Source organism: Haplochromis burtoni, unplaced genomic scaffold (assembly GCF_018398535.1).
Source record: "Haplochromis burtoni strain Fernald_Lab_line unplaced genomic scaffold, NCSU_Asbu1 Contig_886, whole genome shotgun sequence".
Classification (NCBI taxonomy): domain Eukaryota; kingdom Metazoa; phylum Chordata; class Actinopteri; order Cichliformes; family Cichlidae; genus Haplochromis; species Haplochromis burtoni.
Window position 1 is genome coordinate 57,681 of NW_024583247.1, and position 23,502 is coordinate 81,182.

The following is a 23,502-nucleotide window of genomic DNA, read 5'->3' on the forward strand; positions in this document are numbered from 1 at the left end:
TTTAATTCTGCTGCTCCACTGTCAGTGTCTGCTGTATTTTATCTATCAATTCTTCCGTGTCATACAAACTAACACGAGCGTTTATTCCCAGTTAGTGGGTTCAGTTTTATCTGTGCATAGCTGGCCAGTACGTTCGGTGTTCAGCTTGGAGCTCTGTCTCATACACATATCTTTCCGGTGTATCTGTGGGAGTGGTTTGGAGTCAGCGCTCGCGTGTCACTCAAGCGGAGTCAGCTGCTGGCACGCGCCCCCGCTGCCGTGAAGCGGTGCTCGCAGAGCGAAAGTTTTTTTTTTTTTTTTTTTTGAATAGGCTCTGTTGTCTTGCTGTGGGCGCACTACTCCTTTTACAGACTTCTTGTCCTGATGCTTTCCAACCTCAGTCGCAACTTTTACCTCGGTTGATCCAGCAATGTAGCCCGCAGGCGTGCAGAAGAGTATTTTTGTGTGATATTTTAACTGGATACTTTTGTTTCGGGGGCTACAGAGCGCGCAGCTAGTTGGGCTGGTCTGGTGTTGTGTGGTTGTGCGGGATCCGGTGACCGCTGGGGCAGATAGGCCACCATGCTCCGGCCGTGGGCTGCGCACTGGGTCGCAGCTGTGCTGCTGTGTCGGGCGGTGGCACAGTACTCCAGCGATCAGTGTAGCTGGCGAGGAAGGTGAGGATGGAGACGAACAAAGGATTTGTGGTCATATCAGTTCAGGAGCAGATATATTTTCATTTGTGAATGTCAGGCTGATAATCTTGAAGCATTGCGCCGTTTTAAGTGATGGTACGGACAACACATGGTTCATTCATATAGGCGTAGATTATTAAGGTTTTGTTAAAACAAACTTGTGACTTAATGTGCTGTTTACTTACCCCGTGTTTTTCACAGGTGATGAAAGAAAGAAAATTCAACCGTGTGTTAAAAGGATAAGTGTTTCTTTGAGCCAGTTCTGTTGTTACGCATGGTTTTGGCGTTAGATGAGTAGTTTTAGTAAGATTTAACTTTATGTTCAAGAGGAGCCCTCATGGCTCAGAGTAAAATAAGTGGAAGAAATGTCAGTGAAAACAGGAGATGTTTTGGAAGTGCTTGTGGTTATTGCTGAGAAATGTAATGACGTCACATTTCATTATTAATCCTTAATTCATTTACTGGATTTTCTTTTTTTTTTCTTTTTCTTTCTTTTTTTTTTTTTTAGCTCAGTCAATACTCTCGAAAAGGAAAGTGTCAATATGACAAACAGATCATAAGAGTGATTTTCGTTGGTTTATTTTGACAGTGTTGCTCTCTATAGTTTCTCTAAAAATGCTTCCTTTAAGATTTTATGTATGCATGATCACAGGAATGTCTCTAATCTAGCTCCTATCTTAAGTAAATACAGCCACATGGCGCCTTTGATCACTCCTCCAAGTCCCCAAGTCATAAAAAATGAAAGCCTGTTCTTTACACTCTGTGTTGTAAAGTTCATCAGCCTTAAACTTCTAACAACTTAATTAGTCCCTGATGCTGAGGTGGCTTATCAGCACAAGAGACAAGTGAGAGATTTGCTGGCAGACAGCTGCAGGAGTTCTCCTCATTGGTCTTAATCCCTTCTATATGTTTCTTTAACTTTGTTTGTCCAGCACGTTCCCACTCCCTTTCAACATGTAAATGAATCAGAACGGTAGCAATATTGAAATGTATTGACTTTTGTATAGTATTTTTCTCTCTCTCTTATTTTCTTTACTAAATGTACCTGTATATTGTTTACATGTTTGAAATACATTAACAAACAAACAAACAAACATGTTACAGAAATTTCTACATCCACAAAAATGTTGTCTGGATTCTGTAGCCTAGGAGTACAATCTCTGTAGTACTGGTTAAAGGTTGATTTGATGATATTATATTATAGTCCTTTTACACAGCCATATGTGATTAAAAAAAACAAAAAAACATCGTCTTTTTCTCTACAGCGGTTTGAGCCATGAGTCCCATCGCAGAGATGTGGAGCAGGTCTACCTTCGCTGCTCTCAGGGATCTCTAGAGTGGCTTTACCCCACAGGGGCCATAATTGTCAACCTGAGACCAAACATAGAGCCTTCACCAGGTCATATGTCAGGTCTCCATGTGTGCATTAAACCTCAAGTTTACTCCCAGGTAGAGTATGAGACCAATGTTGAGAAACAAGCCTTAGTGTATAATCAGGAGTTCTGAATGTGTCTGCTTGGCCCACCTTGTTCAGGGTTCTCATGTGTACCTGGAGCATGCAGGGGATCTGAGGCTGCTGCTGGCAGAAAAGGACCAGGCTCAGGGAACAGTGCATTGTTTCAGCCTGGCAGAGGGGGTGCTATTCGTGGAGGCTATCCCACAGGCAGACATCAGCCGGAGGATCACAGCTTTCCAGTATGAGCTGGTGCCCAGTCAGGGGCCAGCGATGCACATGTTCCCATACCTGCAACCTGGTTTAGGTAACAGCCTGCATTTTTTTTCTTTTTCATTATTTTGTGTTTTGCTCTTGTGTGACTGGTGAAATTCATTTTCTGGTAACTTGATGTAATGCTGAGTCATTTCCTCTTGATGCATGCTACTTTTCTTAGCTCTCGGTATTCAGTACTCAGTCCCAGTATTCAGTGTTACTGTTCATAACATTCATTAAAGATCAAATAATGAAACCTATTTCTCTATTTGCTCAAATATCAAGCCATAAAATCCAGAATATTTTAGATTGATTTCACATAACATTAAAAATTAATTGACTTTGTTGTAAGCAGGGACTATATAAAGAACAGTTCATTAATGATGCAATAATAACCTGATATGTCAACATGGATTCTGGTAAGCTCAGAATCCATGTTGAGCATTCTTGTGAGAAATGATATCTAAAATTTAAATAATGAGCAGAAAGCGGTGACAATTTCCTAATTTTAAATGATACTTAAACACTGAAAAAGGACAAATATTCATTGTATTATGTAAACTCAAATAAATTCCCAGTGATTGCAGCTCAATTTTCACATGGTTTTGCAAATTGTCCACAATCTTTTGGTAACTTGGTAAAATGTTACTCATAGCTGGCAGTTTAGTAACGTGAAATGAGGCTGACAGACCAGAGCTGGAAAAGCAAAAAGGTTTGGTAAGCATGAGGCCTCATTACTGTTTCACCCTTGTTTCTTCATCCCACCTTGAAGTAGCCCCTTTTCTGACACTCCACCCCCCTCACACACTTCCTCACTCCCACTCTTCCCTGTATTAGCCAGACATATAAAAACAAGCAAGCCAATCGAAAGGTCTCACTAGGGTCAAGCACAAGGGTCAGCCAATCGTCTCCCAGCTGTCAATCAAGAGCAGATCTTCGCCACCCCCATTAGAACAGGAAAATTTGAGTAGCCCACCCATATGAGGGAAGTGGTGTTGAGAGGAACTGTGGTGGGTGGAGAGTCGCACTGGACTATCTTTATGAGAGCGAAGAAAGCCTTCCCAGTGAAACTTCCTGTCTGAGTGTGTCAGTGTGCCTTGGTGTTTTATAGCTGTTTTTATAGCTGGCAGGGTCAAGGGGTAATTCTCCAGCTATATCTCTTCCCTCACCTGCTGTCTTCATTCACATGCTCTCTATACCTCTTTTGATGTCTGATATCTAAGAAAAACCCACCAAGACTTTGAGAGTGAAATAGATTAATGGGAAACTAGATTAGATAAAAATACACAAACTAAGGAAAAATGTTTGTCTTTTTTATAGTAGCTCTTTATTAAAGTGTTGTTGTTGTTTTTTTTGTCATATTTTCAATTTCAGTCGCCTGCAAGCCTTGTTCAGATGAAGAGGTCCTCATGGCTGTGTGTACTAGTGACTTTGGTAAATAAATATCCACATGCATACAGATTAAATAATTGATTTCACATTTTGCAAAATATACTTTGCTTATTACCTTTGAAAGGTTTGGAATTTAAGCCTTGGATTAGATTATTGCCATTCAAGAAACTAGAAAGAAAATGTCCCACCAAAACTAAACTGGAATTATGTAGTGCAGTGTTGTTATGTTAAATTTATAGTACTGTGTTAAAATGACTCCATAGCTATAGCATAAACTACACACACATATATATGTATATATATATATACATATATATGCATAAAACCAACACGGCAAGCTGATCCGTACTTTCCCAGAAATGTAGGCACATGCAGTCCAGACTGCGACAGCTTTGATCAGTTTCCTAATCACATTGATTTGCTGCATAAACAAATCATATCAATTAGCACAAATGTAATCAGACATTAAACAAAATGTAATGGGATATAATTGTATCTCGCTTGCTCACAGTGTTAATTAATGCATTAGCCTGTGTTCTGCTAAGTAGTCTTGAGGCATTTTCTTGCTTTTATGAATCTGACAATCATGTAGATTTAGTCTAAATGTTCTCTTCATTCTTCATCTTTTCATTTGAACATTTATAGTTTACAAAGTCAACAGAAAGACTCAGACTTGCACAGTAGTACACCAGGGTAGGGAGGTTATGACAGCAGTTTTTTTTTTTTGAAAAAAGCTTTCATTGCTTTCTGAAGTTTATTTAATTTTAACCTGTTGATTTAATTTTCTTTTATTAAAACTGTTCCTTCTCTGTAGCTGGCAGTGGTGTCTTCCAAGGCGTCGCACCAGGTACTAACAAGCACTCCCTGGCGACAGTGACTCTGAGACGACTGTTTCACCAAAAGAGCAGGGTGTTTGCTTGGGGTGGAGCCAGAGGACGGAGTTGGAGTGGTCGTATCAATGTTCCTGCACAGTGCAGTGTGCGTCCTGGAGGGGACGAGTATCTTTTGACTGGCTCTGTCCATTTTGGAGAAGCCTGGCTTGGCTGTGCACCACGCTACAAATACTTTCTAAAGCTGTACATCCAAGTACAAAATGCAGGAACAAACCCATGTCAAGTAGACACAAACTGAGAGATCTGTTCTCGGCTCTGATTTTAAACAAGGAGTGCTTCAGTCAGCGAAGAAAACGCGCAAAGGTTACAATTTGGAAGATGGGTCAATAAGGGACTGGAAGGAATCTTACAGATTTATTCTTTTCGTTACAGGCTACGTCTTCAGAATCGTATCAGTTTTATGACATTTTAATAGCCAACGTGCTACTTAAACCGAAATGTCCCTTTGGCTTTATTTTGCTATTGCATATGTAAATATGTTTGTAAATCTGTGCATGAGTGACTGTGAGTGAAAGAAGGAACGAGAGGCTTAAATTTAAACTCGTGCCTACCTGGTTAACATTTTTATTCTCTTGACGATACTGCTCATTCTTGAAATGAAAGTTTGCTTTGTAAAAAGCTTTCTGTAAAATTTAGGAGTCTTCTGACAGAAGTGTATAGTACGCAGCTCTGTGAGTCTTTGTGTGTGTGTGCTGCTAATGAGTTCAAAGGGACTGTACATATTTACAGAAATTAAAGATATGTGTTGTTATCTCACCAAAAAGGTACACACTTGGCGTGTTTTTCAGGTTGTGAATGTGTTAGTATGACCTCTATGTCCTGATAGAGGGGCCCTGTTTATAATTTATTAACAAATCTGCCACTATTTGTCAGATACTGCACGGCACAAAGGGGCTTAGTGTGGCTGGCATGCGGATAATTGAAAACAACTGACAAGTGAAGTTTGTAGTAGGAACAGAAAGTGAAGGACCAAAAGTTACCAGGCTTTCTGTCCACCCACATGGATGCAAACAAAGACTTATTATCCACCTAACTAACCAAAAGAAAAAACTATTATGAGTGCTCAGTGACCATTAGCTGGCAGGAGAGCAGCAGTGCGTCAGTGCTGGCGTTGCTGCCCCTGTGGAGCTTTGATGAGCCACTGTTCTGTTTGGCATCTGCTTTCCCTGCACATGTGTGTGTGTGTGTGTGTGTGTGTGTGTGTGTGTGTGTGTGTGTGTGTGTGTTCACTACTGAGTGAGAGAAGTGGAAGCAATTATATTTTCCACCATAATAATCCGGGTAGCTCAGATACTAATGTGCTAATGTTTTTCTCTCAAATTTTCTAGTTTATACTAAACAAAACCTCTACTGTGTACAGCCCTAAAGGTACAGGATATTCATTGTATACTTAATGTAGGAGTAGTTTTGAATTGCAGCCTAATGGCAGGAGAAGCATGTCTGCCAAAATAAAAAGGGACTGCCAGATGGATTGATGGCTGAAACTACTAAGGCTTGATGGGCGGAGAGCTGAAAGACGAGGCGGATGTGTGAATGACCTTAGAGGCGTGTATGTGCACCTTTCCTGCTGCCTGCTGTCAACAGTCTGTGTGTGTGTGTCAGTTTGTGTGTGTGATGTTTTTGCTCTTTCCTCAGGAAGACCAAGAATGGATGGAATGTTCCCCTTTCACACACACACGTTTGGTTAACTATTGTTGTGAGGACACTTGTTAAGATAATGATTCCCCAGGCCCTTACCTCAGCTCATCACAGCAGACTGCCTAAACATATTTATTACCTTTATTATTAAACTGCGTCTGCACCTTCAAACATCTCTTTGAAGATGTGTCTTAAAGTGATTACAGTCCAAAATGTCCTCAGTCTGAAATTTTCACTCAGCTCATAAAAATGGTTAGCCAAGCAAACAAATACCTCAGTCAATCCAAACATAAGGTTGGATTATTCTACTTTATTTTTTTTTAAATTGCGATGGTGCCTGGCTCGGGTTTCTTTTTCTTTATTGGTGTTTTGTGAGCCTACATGCTGGGCATATTGCTTAATGCATGACACAGTAATAGAAGTAATTCATCCTCATTATCTTGGTCATTATACTGAAATACTATATACTGAAATCAACAAAGCTTTTAAGCCTGTTGCTGAGCACTTCCACAAACACTTCAGCAACTTTATACTGCAGTTTTAGAAAGTTGGATGATTCACAAGAGCTACATGAAACAAAGAATGTTCAACACTGAAGGCTGAGATAATCTGACCTTTGATGGTGTGTACAGATAGTAAATTTTAAAGACTGGATTATTCAGGTTTAATGGAAACAATTGTGGGTTAAAATTTGTACAGCGTGACCTTTAAATATTCCAGTCTTTATGCATCTGTTCAACAACTGCTGAGAAACTAGAAGAAAAACACGACCAGAACTGGGCTTCTTAACTGATCAAAAACTAAGTACAAGGACACAGAGTTGAAGTTGTCATCGATGGCTAGCTTAACATGCAGCTAATATACGATGTGTGCTGTAAGTGCTATTTGACATAAGTGAGGATGGATCTGAGTGAAAAACTATGAGGAACTGAATACTAATATCATTTTTAAAATAATGGGATACTTTCATAAGATGTACATTCCATCTGGAAAGTACTCACAGCGTTTCACTTGTTCCACATTCTGTCATGTTACAGCAAAATCATTTTACCTCAGAAATTGTAACAACAGTTAACTTAAGGCACTTTATATTGTAAGGTAAAGACAAGTTATTTCATTATTATTTATTACTGGGCAAGGTTTCCAAACTTTTTCCTCTGTACGAATGCTAATTTTTCTGATCTTTTTGTTTAATCTATAAAACAAGGTTAATTTCTGTTATTTACTTTCAGTTAACATGTAGAGACATATAGAGAGGCATCAACACATACCATTAAAGCTAAAGATAGAGACCTGAGAGGGTCAGCTCTATATAACAGTGCAGAACATCTTAACATACTAAGGTTCTGTGTGTGTTGCATAGGTGTGCTTGTCTTGGGTTGTAGTTTGAGAAGACCACAACACACGCGCCCTGCGCACTGCCAACATGCACACAGGCTACACTGCAGAAACCCAACCCACAATAGCAAACACTCAATACCCCCTGGCAACCCATCTTGGCAATGGTCCAGCTTGCCTTGGCATCCTCGCTAATTCGGGACACACTTATCCTTCTGCATGGGGGTCTTAATGCTAACCTTTAACTGTGAGAGTGTGTGAGATATGGAAACAGTTTGTGCTACAGTATGCAAGGGGCACAGCTGAGCGGTCAGCTGGAGTCCAGGGAATGGCTGAGCTCAGGGAAAATGCACATGTATGCTTCCACCCACATACTGTATACTACCAGTGGCATTTTATAATGCACTGGTCAGGGTGGGGTCAGTGCTTTTTACATGGTGGCGCAATATTTTAGGTTGTAAGTATGTCTGGTTTCTGAAGGAGAAGGCTGTGTGTGTGTGTGTGTGTGTGTGTGTGTGTGTGTGTGTGTGTGTGTGTGTGTGTGTGTGTGTGTGTGTGTGTGTGTCTTTAGAGACTGATGCACTTAATCTTTAAATCTAGAATGGGAAAAAAAACATCTTTAGTAGTAAACAAAAGTAGATGCAGCGTGACATTTACTGAAATTCTCTTTTTGTGTCTCTGCGACTGTGTTCCGCAGTGATCTTGACAAAATTTTTGAGAAAAGGATGATCTAATTATTAACTTCTAACTATTACTATTATTAACTATTAACATTTTGGATGATATTTGTTAAGAGAAAGACAAAAACGAAATGAAAAAGGAAAGAAGGAATACTTCTGGAAAAAGAAGTAAATGTTTTTGATGCATATCAGTTAAAAATGACCTTTTATCGTCAAATTATCAAGATGTTTGAGAATGATAATAAATAATAAATAAATATTCTAATACCATATGGTTAGAGTGTTAATGATGATGACCCAAATTGATTTGCACTGGAAATCACAAAAATGAAAAACTATTCAAAGTCTTGTAAACAAATCCTGCAAACAATATAAATCCGGAGCTATTTTAACACAATGTAAAATTATTAATCAGTATTAATCAGGGAATATTAATCAGTCATGGTCCTGTTGTACATGAACCTTCTTATTATGATATTAGGTTGTACTGCCCCTCAGTGGCAGGAAAATAAAATTCTATTCTAAGTGTTAAATTTGTCAGCTGAACTGTTTTAGTTCAAAGGCACAATGTTCTCGCAATTCATCAGACAGAAGTCATTTTCTAGTACCAGTCTAATCACTTTGAATTACATTAAAGAATGAACGAAAAATTTTACATTTTAAAAAAAATGCAAATGAGCACGAGTTGAAAAACATTTGTATCTCAATGCAGAAGTGAAAGCTTCAGTACTGCCAATGACATGTAGTAGCTCAAACTGTGGGTGTCCCATTTTCAGTACGTTTCCTGTCAGCTTTCTGTTTCTACGAAACAAAGCAAAGATGTGGATCCTTCGTAACCTGCTGTTCACCATCTGCAGTAAGTTGTCTAAATAGCTACAAAAGTAAACAGATGAAGAGTACAAATTTAAGATTTAGAATTAAATGCATTAAATCTTTTTTCTTTTGTAGTTGAGGTCAGAAAAACAGCTTTCATTAGGCTCAGGAATGTTATACATGACTCTTGCTCTGACAAAATAAAAAATTATATGTATTTTTTTTAACTATATTTTCATGATTTTACAGTTGCTCTGAGGTGTGTGACCAGTGCAGTAGGGGTGATCCATGTGACTGGATATGTGGGGAGTAAGTTAAAGTTTCCTGTTCCTATGATGAGGGTTATGAGTCTTATGAGAAGTATCTGTGTAAGAACGACTGTGGTGACAGTGATGTTCTTGTTACAACATCGGAATCAAGGAAAAAAAATACAGGATCCATGATGACAAAACAGCACGAATCTTCACAACAACCATCTCTGATCTTCATTCGGCCGATGCTGGGAAATACTGGTGTGGAGTGACCAGAACTGGAAAAGATATCTACACTGAAGTCAAGCTGAAATTAGTACGAGGTAAATAATCCCTCAGCTAATTTTAATCTGTCTGTCCGTCCTTGTCTGTCTGATCTTGTCTAATCTAATGTATCAGGACCTAATCCTTTTAATCAACAAATAATACATTAACATGTATTAACACATGTTAAAACATATTAACATAATACATTAATGATACATTAACATTAAAATGATTTTAAATGTTATTAATTATATATATATATATATATTTATATTATATATTATTTATAATAATTTTATATGTCACCTAACCACATGATGGTGAAAAAAAAGAGCAGCCTTGATCATTTATTTCCGCTGAAAATTATTGTGGTAATCTCGAGCTTGTGGGCGGTGAACTCTCAATAGACATCAATGCCTATCTGAAAGCACAAATGCATGTGAAGCAAGAAAAAACCCACAAGAACCTAAATATAAAAATGTCATGCTGCTCTTCTGCGACTCTAACATGTCATTTGACACTGTTTATATTTTTGACAGACAGCTGCTGTGACACTGTGACCAAAGTTCAAAGTTATGAGGGATACTCTGAGTCTGTCAGTTGTCCGTATGAGTCTCAGTACCACAACAGCTTGAAGTACATCTGCAGAGGAAACCAGCCCTCCACATGTCTGCAGCAGGCACTGATCACCTCTGACACCAAATCAAATGGACGATTCACACTTGATGATGACAAAGTGTCAGGAACATTCACAGTGACCATTAACAGCTTGGTCAAAAGTGATTCAGGGTCATACCTCTGTGGTGTCCAAAGAAACTCAGACCTGGATGTTTTCTCTGCTGTTGAGCTGGAAGTCAAAGGTGAGAGGTCATAGTAATGTCACTTTACACCAACTGAAAGACAGCCTACAGTACAGTTTTCTGCAAAACACTTTTTAGGAAAGCTGAATAGTTTGTGATTTCACAATTTTGTCTTTCCATCTGACAGAGTGGTGCTGTGTCAAGTCAACTCAAATAAAAGGTACTGTAGGACATCCACTAATTTTTCAGTGTCCCTATCCTCCACAACATCGGGATAACAGGAAGTTCCTCTGTAAGGGAGACCATCGCAACAAATGCACAGACATGGTGACGAGTCAAAGTAGATTTGCAATAGAAGATAATGGTTCTTCCAGCTCTTTCTCAGTGACGATCACAAAGATTCAAGCAGATGATACTGGGACATACTGGTGTGGGTCAGACTCTCAGTGGAGCCATGGAAACTACACCAGGATTCAGCTTTCAGTTGGTGAGATGAATACTTGTGCATGAAATAACATGGTTAGAGCTGTAAGTTACACCCTATTCTCAGACCATTGTGTCAGCGTGTCATGTCATCGTGTCATTTGTAGCGTGATGACTGATGACACTCGTGTAAAACTAGGACTACGGAAAAGCTCATTTACCGCTGCTTACTTACACTTTTTTGGTGGCTTAAATATAGACACAGCGTCTTCCAGCCTCGCAGAAGTACCTCTGATTGTGTACTTAGTTCTCCAAGCTAAAAGCTAAAACATTATTATTATACATAAACATAATATTATTCTAACTAATTATTCTATTTTCTAATGAAATATTACCGAAAATGAAAATATATATATGATGATTCAATGATGATTCAATTCATTCAATTCTCGAATGAGAAAAACATGCACCTATAACAGGGTGTTTTACTGTTTAAATTAGTTAAAGTCTAACTTTAGCTCAGTGAATACTTTCAGAAAGACTTAACTGACTGCTAGAGTTCTACTCCTTCCTTTATTTTTTTAAAAAAGTTGCTAAGAGCCTTGTTTCTCCAACAGTCTTTCAGCAGCACACTGGCAATGGAGCTTCCACAGTGGAAACACCATCACAAATTTCAGGTAAACTTATGAAGGGTACGTTATATACAGTATGCATCTTTTAGTCTATAGTGCTGTTGATCAATGTTGTGAGATCAAATATTTTACCTCTTCATAAGCTATGGATACTTTTTGGAACTAGTTATAGTTTCATTGCAAAACAGAGTGTGTGCACCCGTGGCCAACAGTAAATATCAATAAAAAGAAACATTATCACAAAGGATAATGTTTGAGGATGTTTTTTTACTGTTTCTGTTTTGGTTTCTGTTTTTCAGATGCAGGACAATATGTGGTTTACGCTGTGCCCGCCCTGCTGCTGGTACTTATATGTGTCCTTGTGCTTATAGTTTATAAGTGCAAACGTCAGAAAATAAAAGGTATATTCTGGATTCATAGACATGCACAAATTTCATGAAATGCACATGCGAAAAGAGCATAACCACGTTTTATGCTGTGTGTGTTCAGGTAATGAAGCTGTCGTGAACAGAAATACATCAAAGACAGGAGGTTTAGAGGAAGTAATGGGTGCAGCAGAAAATGGCGTAAGACAACAGCAGACAACAAGTCTCACTATACCACAACTAACTGGTTTTATTCTTAGCTGTGTTCAATACAGTACTTTGCAAAAGACTTTCATGTAATTTTTAAAAAGTTCTCAAGGCTTTCTGAGGGTCATTCAAAGTTTTTCTTTGGACATTGGTTCACACTCTCGTTTTTGTTTGTTTTTTTCCAATAAAAATAAAAGTAATGTTCGAATCTCCACTTCTCCAAAGCTGTACAGCCCTACTATATCCTCCTCCTCCTGCATATGAACTGAAATCAGCTGATTGTAGCACGAGTGAGCAGGAAGAGCATATAACTGAGGAACCTTTGTAATGCAAGTAACAACATAACTGTAACTGTAAGGGAATTACAAGGCGTCCCACATCATAAACATTTCATCGTTTATGAGTTTTTATAATTTAACAGAGCAGAATTATGTCAAACATCAGTTTTACACTAGATGAAAGCACTGCTACTGCTATGCACAGGTTCATGGAGCCTATAGCACGGCTTCAGTCTTGTCATGTGACAGTGTTGGCGTTTAGTAAAGGTCACAGATCACCAAAATTGCAATTCAAATTCTTTTAAGCAATTTCACTTGGAGAGCAAGAGGTTTGCAGGCATTGATAACTATGCCTTATAACCCTTACTGTTCTGAGCATGATATTACTGAGGTCCCTGGAGAAAGATTCTACAAAACAGGAGTTTGAACTTAAGGATGAACATAAGCAATAATTTAGGATTTGATCAAAATATTAAACTTAAATGTCTGTGTGACCACAAAAAACATGTTTACATTTAACTCAAGAATTCAAACACTAATAATGTTCAACACTAATATAGGATCAAATAATTAAGTAATCACATTTAAAATCACCATAATTGCAACAGGTGTGACAGTGATTTGATGACAAAACTTGTTCTCATCTTGAAATTGTGGGGATTGCAACTGATTTGAATTAGTTATCACAACAACAAGCACGGTTTAAGGAAGAAATAATCAGTTAAGATTTGAAAACATAAGAGAAAAAAGAGAAGTAGTCCCTTTGCTGGTTCTGCAGTTCGACAGTGTGAAATTAACCGCCGACTAAAAAAAAGTTATAGTAGTGGATTGTCTCATTGAGGTATTTGGGGGTAGCATGAAATGTTTTTGATGCAGACTCTGGTCCACAGGCTACACTTAAGAGAGCTGCAGCTTTATACTTTCTATGATGTTGAGCTGAGAACATGTGGGAAGCATCCAGTTTTAGACTTTTTAACTTCTTTTCACCCTAAAACTTCGGTAAAGTATGGAATTTATCTGCAGCAATATTTGAAACATTATTTGCCTTTAGTGTTCTATCAGAATGTAATTTTTGGTCAAACATAATGTATTTTATACACATCTCTTACTATAATTCTTCATATTGTGAGTCTGGATAGATGTGGTTTTACTCATTAGTGGTGAAATCAGATCATAAGACAATCTTAGTTTGAAAGTGGTGCCAGAAAAAAATGTTGTTTTTTAATGTTTGCTTTATAAAATGTTTCCATAACACCATCATGTGTTTTCCATTGGTTTCTGAATAGATTTATGGAAACGATGAAGTTGTGAGGTATTCAGAGAAGCAGACCTCCAAGAGTGCCTGTAACGACTATCATGATGCAGGTGAAGATGAACCAGACTATGAAAACTGCACACAATCTGAAGAAATCTACTGTAATGAAGATTTCCATAAAGCCAATAGAAGATGAGACTAATTACATCTGTGCGTACATTCAAAAACAGATTCAAAGTGTTTTGTTCACCAGGGCTTGCACTTAATATATGTTCCTTTGTTTTTTATTCTTTTGCTGTTTTCACTGCCTTAGCACACTAAACCTGTTCAGGTTAAGGTATTGCTTGCTGTTGACAGCATGATGTGGACTGTGCTTCTGAAACTGTGAGAAACCAACCAAAAATTAAATGTAATCATTGCTTTTTTCATTTTATGATACTTTTTTTTTTCTCATTGGTTTCAATTGAAGATTTCTGACACAAGCAGTTACTGGATTCAATTTTGCAGACAAAAGTAAACATTATTCATCAACATGTGTCATGTAACCATCTAATAGCAGCACAAATGTGGCAGGTTTCCCCCGTGGAGTGCTTCTATTAACCGACGTATATTTTTGGTAATGCTTGGTTTAATTTTGGTAGTACAACCACAGTACTAAGTGAGATAACCGCAGTATTGTATTGCTTAAATTTATGATGATGTATTTATATATTTTTTTGTTTTTCTTATTCTTCTATGTAGGAAACTTTTTTTCTAACTTCTAGAGAGTTTGGTGCCACTTGAATGAAACCTTCAACTTTAATTTTCTTCTGAGGAGATTAAAAAAAACTCAACTTCCATCAAAAAGTCTCACTTTCATTGTCACTGGTTAGTGTGTCACAGTGACCCTGTGGTTACAGCACCAGTAATTTTACTGCAGTATTTTACAAGAGTGCAGTTTGCATCACTTGTTAATAGGTATAAAGATTGGATACAGGTATGTTTCTTGCAAAACTTTAATTCTTGCCTTTCATTTTATTGTAATTTTTAAAAATAAGTGCTATATTTAATATTATAACTTCTTTTTACTTTTCACTAATGATGTGGCACCAAATAATTGGCTATGGGCATAAAGTGAACAATTATGACGGTATTTGAAATGATTAGATTTGCTTTTCCAGGGGACCATTTTGGACTTTCCAGACAGACAGAAATAAAGACGACAGAAAAACATGACTGTTGTTCCTCTTTTGTGATGAATCTTTCTGTGAAAATTAGAAGTGACTGTAGTGGTAAGCATATTGCAAAGGAAACTTTTAAATATAAAAATAACAACACACTTCTCACGCTGGATCTGGATATGTCACCCACTTGCTTAAAGAGAAAATCAGCTAAAAGTTTTCTATGAACAAATCTGTTTGTTATTTTCTATGAACAAATCTGTTTTAATTTGTGCTCATTGCGTCACAATAGAAGGAAAATACAATTCCAAAGCACAATATGACAAGAGAACAGGGAACATTTAAGAAAATGTTGGCATACGTGGGTGTTATCAGCTGCACTACCAAGCTTAAACCAAGAAGGATGATAGTTGCTCCATTAGCATTATCTGACAGAACTAGTTAGCTGCTTTACCAAATGTATGTGGAGTTTTTAGAACTGTGACTGTAGAAATTCTTGGTTTACTGACCAAATTTAACTAAAAAATTTTTTTTGATAATTGTTCTAATAATTGACATTTCTTGTGAAATTAGACCAACTTTTCAAGGACCCAGCTTTTTTAACCTCCTGAGACCCGAACTCTTTCATGCCATGCATTTTTAATTTTTCTTTGCTATTTGGGCTGATTGGGACCTGATGAAAATAAAAACAAAGAATTACCTGATTTTTTGGGGGGGATTTTTGTTTCTGAGAAAAATGAGATCCACATATGAGGACATTCGTTTTAAATTTCAATAGAACAGTGGTAGTATAATCTCCTCGTAAGTGGATATCATGCCCTTGTAGAGGTTAATTTGTATTTTGGTCTAGATAACCCAAAACGTGATGTCCGCATATGTGGACACCAGGTCCCAGGAGGCCCTTGGGCAAATTCAGCAGTTTTAGTTTTCTGGTTTGGCTACTGGTTGGATAAAGCAGCATTGTGGTGGTGTTAGTTTAAGTTCTAAGACTGTTGCTTCTGAACCATTAACATAATCAACAGAGAATAAAATGCATGTTTGCTGTGCTTCTTTTATGTGAATGCAACATTGATAATAAGATAAAAAACTCAAGGGGCCAGTTTATCGAGTGATTTTAGTTTCAGTTCTTTAAGCACAGTTTCCTAAATACACTTAAATACTTACAGTTAACAATTTCAGTGCAAAACCTAACTTTTACAGTGTTATATTTCTTTCAACACTAGGAGGCATACGTCAGTTACAAATCTTAAAATGCCTCTAGAAGATGTCCAGTCACCTCTGTACTGATAGTCTGGCTCCACCCTGGCTTCCCTGTTGTGTGCGAGTCGTTCCTGTCAAGTTTCTGTTTTGATTAACCAAAGCAAAGATGTGGATCCTTCAAAACTTGCTGTTCACCCTTTGTAGTAAGTAGTTTAAATAGCTACAGAAGAATAACAAATCTGTTATTGGGAATGTTATTATACATGATTGTCGACATGACAAAACAAATAATTATTACATTTTTATACTGTCTTTACTTTACAGTTGCTCTGAGGTGTGTGATCAGTGCAGTAGTGGGGATCCATGTGACTGGATATGTGGGGAGTGAGGTTAAAGTTTCCTGCTCCTATGGCCAGGGTTATGAGTCTTATGAGAAGTATCTGTGTAAGAGCAACTGTGGTAACGGTGATGTTCTTATTAAAACATCAGAATCAAGGAAAAACAAATATGTTATCCATGATGACAAAACAGCACGAATCTTCACAACGACCATCGTTGATCTTCGTTCTGTGGATGCTGGCAAATACTGGTGTGGGGTGAGCAAATTTGGAAAAGATATCTACACTGAAGTCGAGCTGAAATTAAAGCCAGTTAAATACATTCTTCTCAAAATGTATTTTATAATGAAGTAAAATAATTAAGATGATGTTAAAGATAATCAAGTTTGTCTTTCCAGTGATTACAAGGTGGCATAAAATTTAAATATAAGGTGTAAAGGATTATTTCCTTTATCTTTTTGACAGACAGCTGCTGTGACACTGATTAAATCACACTAACTCTGGGTCTCAGGCAATCTTGTTGCAGCAAGCTAAATATAAAACATCCTCTCTCTATTCTGTGGCTGTACAACATTTTCTGATTCTGTTTATAATTTTGACAGACAGCTGCTGTGACAATATGACCAAGCTTGAAAGCTATGAGGGATATTCTGAGTCTATCCGTTGTCCGTACGAGTCTCAGTACCAGAACAATTTGAAGTACATGTGCAGAGGAAATCAGCGCTCCACATGTCGTCGGCAGGCACTAATCACCTCTCAGCAGACAACATGGACGATTCAGACTCGATGATGACAAAATCTCAGGAAAATTCACAGTGACCATTAACAGTTTGACCAAAAGTGATTCAGGATCATACCTCTGTGGTGTCCAAAGAAACTCTGACCTGGATGTTTTCTCTGCTGTTGAGCTGGAAGTCAAAGGTGAGAGGTCATAGTTATATGTCATTAATTCAGCCAAAATGAAACACTGTTTTCTGTAAAAGTCTCTTTAATCAAGTTGAATGTGATTCTTAAATACTTGGAGGAAAGTACACAAAGATTCAGCTGTCAGTAGTTAAGTTGAACAGTTGTGTATATGACAGCAAAATTAATGTCTTTGTTTGCACCCAACTTGTTAACCATGGACTGCAGTTTTTAATTCAATTGTCTGACGTGATGAAATAGTACAGCAGCCAACTGGTTTCACACTAAATGCAAGAAATCTGCCAAAAATGGAACTGCTGAGAACACTGCGTACTAAGGCAGACACATCACTTCCCACAGTATGCATCCATGTTGATAGGGCCTCTTCTAGACTCTCAGTGATTGCATTTTTTTCACAGATTATAAAGTAGTTTTTGACTTTCTTTCATATAAAACTGATGATCAAAGTACTATTGACCTGCAAGTTCTTTAACAGCTTTTATATCTATCTATCCACCCACCCATCTATAACTCTATCTTTATATAAGCATAACTAAGCATTTCTTGCTTTATCCAACACAGCCCCTAACACATTTTTAATAGTGTATTTAGTGCTAAAAGCTAACCAGGTGTTTATATAGGGGGTTATCATTTATACAATAGAAGACAAAAAGATATGCACTACCTTTTTTATACTTTCTATGTTATATATGTCATTTTTTCTCTTTATGCCAGTGAAATACTTTGAAATTTACATAGGCTTTATGAGGCTTTTTGAGTAACAGAAAGAGTGAGTGTCGGAGCCACAATCCACAATGAAACACAGAGCATCCGGGAAATCCTGAGACAAGCTGCTCCAAGAATGCCTCAGGAAGCCGAATACAGATGATGATGAGCCACAGAAAGAGGAACTGTCATGGATAACCAAACCACATGGGATGCACCATCAACAGATAGAGGAAGTGGCTGATATCAGGACATCCTACCAAAAAGGCTGGCTTAAAGGAAAACACAAGAGACTCTGAACAAGGAGCAGAAGACCACAACTAAGATAAATCAGAATCCCACCAGAGCACGACATCAAGAAGGAGGACAAGATAACTGTGAAGTACCAGGGGCAGAAGGAACAAGTAGACCAGTGAAAGGAGGTAAAATCCAAAGTGATCCAGTGGTAATTGTACAACAGCTTCAAGCACAGCTTAATAAAGGTCGCAGCAAGTCTCAGTTTCATCTGTGAAAGGAAGACTTTGAGCTACAGGTTTGACAGGATGAGTTGCAACAAGAAAGCCATTGCTAAGAGTAAGACAAAGAGGCTTGTCTGGGCCATGAAACACCGCCATTGGACTACTGAATACTGGAAGGAGGTATTATGGACTGAGGAATCTAAATTAGAAATCTTCAGTTCATTGTGCAGGATTTTTGTATGCCGTCAAGAAGGCGAAAGGATGGTTCCACAATGTGAGAGGCACCCTGAACCAAAACTGCTAGCACAGCATTCTGCAGCACCATGCAATACCCTCTGGTATGCATCTATTTCAGAGTGCAATCAGACATTAAAGTGCATAATTATTTTATAAAAAACTGGAAAAATTGGGGTGTTCTAAAACTTCTAAAACTGAGCCGTAGTGTATATATAACATCTGTAATTTTTTTTCAGATGTTTTGGATGGGTTTGGAGCAGAGATAAGTGTCTGGTTTGAACAAATATGTGAATGAATTCGTCCCAACTTAAAGTTTTCTGTGATTATCTCTTTTTCAGACCATTCTCTATAAACTCTAGAGGTAGTGTTTTCCGACTGACCCATCAGGCTCCAACAGTCATAAAATGTTCAACTGAGCACTGAGTTTCTGACATGTGATTGGCTTATTAGACTTATATCTTCATGAGCAGTTGAACAAGTGTGCCTTACAGAGAGGCTGACAAGTGCATATTGGTCTGTTGATGTGGTTCATGGTTACAATGTGGGTAATTCCCCTGGGATTAAACACAAGTAAAGTCAATATGCTCGTAAGTGTCAAAACAGCTGTGTAAGCGTGCACCTGTGATCAACAGTTGTGCTGAAATGCCAGTAACTGAAAATGAACTTTCTATTCTGTTTTTAATTGGTTTTTATTTTTCAGAAGCGGTGCACTACGCAGCCTACGCTGTTGTCCCTGTGGTTTTACTAATATGTGTCCTGGTTATTATTTATAAGTACAAATGTTACAATGTGAGAGGTATGCTATAGTTTATATTTACACACATATTCAGACTCTACACTCAAATGTGCATGCAGAAAGAGCTGAAAAATTTCTTAAACTGTATTTTCAGCAACTAAAGCTGTCATGAGCAGAAATACACCCAAAGCAGATGATGTGATAGATGCAGAAGGTGGAGTAAGTCCAAAGCCTATGTGTATAATACACACACACACACACACACACACACACACACACACACACACACACACACACGATTATTGATTAAACTGAGACATTGACCAGCTAACTGGTTATCAGTCTGCTTTGGTTTGGATTTAAACTTGTTATCTCAGGGACGCTTGTGGACAGAAGGAGTTTTTAAAACTAAAAATGATTTAGTGATGAAAAGAAATGTTATAGAGTGGTATCGACTACTGTGATGTTTAGAACAGAAAAGTGAAAAATTTAAGAGAAGAGCTCACTCAGCCGGTTTTATGCTTCTTTAGTATAATGTGACATTAATTGGAAATTAATGGATTTTATAGTCGTGCTATGATGTGTGGAAGTCATCCAGTTTTAGAACTTGTAGCTACTTTAACCTCTTAAGACCCAAACTCTTCCACAACATGCATTTTTAATTTCTCCTTGATATTTGGGCATGTTGAGGACCAATTAATGTAAAAACAAAGAATTACCACATTTTTTTAACCTTTTTTTTTTTTTAAGAAAAATAAGAGCCACATATGAGGATATTTGTTTAAAATTTTGATAGAACAGTAGCAGTATAATGTCCTCGTAAGTAGAAATCAGGCCCATGTTGAGCAAAATTGAGTATTTTGGTCTAAATAACCCAAAATGTGATGTCCACATATGTGGACGCTAGGTCCTAGGAGGTTCAATCAGCTTCTGTGGTTCGGTCAGTATCTGTCATATGTAAAACATCTGCATTTAAAACATTTTTATTATATTTCTTGTAATAAAGGTTGTCACTACATATATTATATGAGCCTATGTATACTCATATACTGCAACCAGGGTCTCTGCAGCATATGTGGTTCCCTAGCCTCTAACTATCTTTGTTGATTCTTTAGATTTATGGAAATCAAGAATTTGTGGTGACCTTCAAACAGCAAAGCGCCTTGAACCACTTTGATGATCCAGGCGGAGATTACGAAAACGTTACAACTGAAGAACGCTACTGCAATGAAAATTACCATAAAGCTCACAGAAGATAAATATGTACATATGTGCTTAAACTGTGGGTCTCAATTGTATGCAGATCCTGTTTGATTCATCCTTAACACGAGGTGCTCACCAAAGTACCGCTGTTGTTCAACATTGTCACTGTCTTACGATCCCTACTTCATTATTATCATGAAAAACATCCTGTGAATATTTATAGATTAAATTACAGATAAAAGCAAACGGGCTGTGTCAGTCAGAGGGAACATGTTTTGCAGGTGGGTTTTACTGCTTCTCCTTAAAGTATAATGTACTGATAAGACTTCTGTATTTTAACTAAAATAGTGAATGAATACTTTTTTTCCAACCAAGCAAGTGTGAATATTTTTTTCACTGATGGACATCATGTCATGGTCCATGGTCCGCCTTTTTTATTTTGGGCTTCCTCATGGTTTTTACACTGTAGTGTGTTTTTCTCACTGTGTCTAGCTCCCTAGCCCTTTTGTATTTTCTGAGTCCAGTTTTAGGTTTTGTAATGTGGCTTCCCTGTGTTCTGTATTTCCTGTTTTACTTTGATAGTCCCTGTTCTGTGTGTAGTCTGTCTGGTTTTGCTCCCCCTTGTCTTGTCAGCCCTGATTTGACCCAGCTGTGTTTCCCTCCTGTCTCTTATCCCCTGATTGCTCCCTCTGTGTATTTTAGGACGGTGTTTCTCTGTGTCAGTGTTGCATCGTTAATGTCTGCTCACCCTCATTCCCCACTCTGTTTTCCGTCTGCCAATTTAGTTTAGTCACTTTACCAGTTTTGCTAGTTTTCAAAGTTCGTTGAAGAAAACCGTCCATTGAGCAGTTTAAGAGTTTTCACTAAACCCATTTTCTGAAACTGGTCTCTGGGCAGGCATTTAAGCCGTACAACCATTTATGACTTTTAGTAAACTGAAAGTGAATTTAAAAAAAAAGGAAAAAGCAAAACTCTTCCAGTATTGCTGCTTAGTGTGTCACACTGAGCCCTCTGCTGGCACTGTTTCAGTGTAACACTGAATACAGTAATTATGCTGCAGTATTCGAAATAAGCATCACTCATTCATATTGAATGTGTAAAAAATGTAAATGACTGTAGTGGTAAGTATTTCAGGGTATCCAGATATTAAAATTGAAATAAAATTATATCACAGTGTCTTTGCGTTAAATCTGGATGGTTCAACATGCTGTTTAAAGGCTACAGGAACAGTTTCCTAAGAACAAACCTACTGTGGTCTGTCTTTGTGATTGTTATTTTGATAGACAGGGTCATGCAATCACTCATCTCATCCAATTTTTTTTCTTCTTTTTTAAAGTTTTTTTTTTTTAACATATGCAATATTTGATATCTAACTCCTCACAGCATCCTCCATAATAATCAGCTAGCTCACACCCTTCACAATGAATCCAACTCCTATTCTTCAGCTCCACACTCTGAGAGAAAAGCTCTCACTCCTTGCAGTTGCACAACTCCATGTTTTTCTTTAGCTGCTGAGTATCTTGTTCTTGTGTCTGAGTCATAACTGGCCTCCCCCATTTTCTGAGGCTGAGTCAATGCTGGTTCCTCAGACACAGGGTGGTTACACAGAAGTTCATGTAATGTTTTGACAGCAAAGCCTAGCAATACTTCTTTCACCACTAGATGGCATATATCAACTATTTTATAAATTTTAAAATTCTTTTATGAGAAAGGCCACCCAAGAATGCTCCATCCCTGCTGTTCTGACAGTCTTTCTTTGCATTTGGCTTTAACATTTGCATGACATAAAAATACCTCTAATGTGAGTGGGTGTTAAGGTGTCTGGGAAGGGATCTCAAAACTGGATGGCAGACAGTTGGTGTCGTAAACCACCGCCTCTGTTCAAAGATGGTCGCTCACAGTGGACATAAATTGCTTCTTTTACTCCTCTTTCAAACCATCTGTCTTCTCTGTCCAAAATGTGAACACTGGCATCCTCAAAAGAGTGACCTTTGTCCTTTAGATGCAGATGGACCTTGTCTTGTCCCGTGGAGGTGGCTCTTCTATGTTGTGCCATATGTTTATGAAGTGGCTGTTTGGTCTCTTCAATGAGGTCTGGGCATTCCTCGCTATATTATACAGCATACACCACATTATTAAGTTTGTGTTTAGGAGTTTTGTCTTTGGGCTGAACCAGTTTCTGTCTGAGTGTGTTGCTGGGTCTGAACTTAACTACAGTGTCTGGGAGGCTGTGGTTGCTGCTGCACGCAATGTTGATGGTGAACAGATCAAAACACTGACAGAATCCATGGATGGCAGGCTTTTGAGTGTCCTTGCAAAGAAAGGTGGCTATATTGGTCGCTGATTTGTTTGTTTTGTTTTTGAATGTCAGAAATGTATATTTGTGAATGTGGAGATGTTATATTGGTGTTCACTGGTAAAAATAAATAATTGAAATGGGTATATATTTGTTTTTTGTTAAGTTGCCTAATAATTATGCACAGTAATAGTCACCTGCACACACAGATATCCCCCTAAAATAGCTAAAACTAAATAAAAACTACTTCCAAAAACATTCAGCTTTGATATTAATGAGTTTTTTGGGTTCATTGAGAACATGGTTGTTGTTCAATAATAAAATTATTCCTCAAAAATACAACTTGCCTAATAATTCTGCACTCCCTGTATACTGTTGTCGATATACAGACAGTCTAAAGGAGCCTTGAACCTGAAGGAAAAGAGAAGGAACACACACATGTAAAGAAGACTTAAAACATGCGTTATGCTAATTGGGCTTTATAAAGTCAGCAAAGATGCACGAGGAAAGAAGATCAGACACCAGTCGAGGGAGGATAAGAAAGACAGAACACAACAACATTGTCATCCCCTATGTGCCGTGTATCAGAAAAACTCACAGAGTTTTCTCCAAGCACGACATCCCAGTGTAC

At 37.9% G+C, this 23,502-nt stretch overlaps 2 protein-coding genes across 2 annotated transcripts; both read left to right on the forward strand.

Annotated features, from left to right (window-relative positions):
* Window positions 1-213: 213 nt before the first annotated feature.
* On the forward strand, window positions 214-5,430 carry metrnlb (meteorin like, glial cell differentiation regulator b). Its single transcript, XM_005950896.2, has 5 exons — window positions 214-656; window positions 1,940-2,123; window positions 2,209-2,434; window positions 3,757-3,816; window positions 4,589-5,430. Exons 1-5 carry the CDS (start codon window positions 562-564, stop codon window positions 4,903-4,905), a joined length of 882 nt encoding a protein of 293 aa, XP_005950958.1. The 5' UTR covers window positions 214-561; the 3' UTR covers window positions 4,906-5,430.
* Window positions 5,431-9,142: 3,712 nt separating this feature from the next.
* LOC106632547 (polymeric immunoglobulin receptor) lies at window positions 9,143-14,884 on the forward strand. Its single transcript, XM_042215970.1, has 9 exons — window positions 9,143-9,179; window positions 9,386-9,445; window positions 9,531-9,710; window positions 10,194-10,514; window positions 10,642-10,941; window positions 11,495-11,554; window positions 11,809-11,910; window positions 11,999-12,075; window positions 13,646-14,884. The coding sequence occupies exons 1-9, from the start codon at window positions 9,143-9,145 to the stop codon at window positions 13,808-13,810; spliced, it is 1,302 nt and encodes a 433-aa protein (XP_042071904.1). The 3' UTR covers window positions 13,811-14,884.
* The last annotated feature ends 8,618 nt before the right edge of the window (window positions 14,885-23,502 follow it).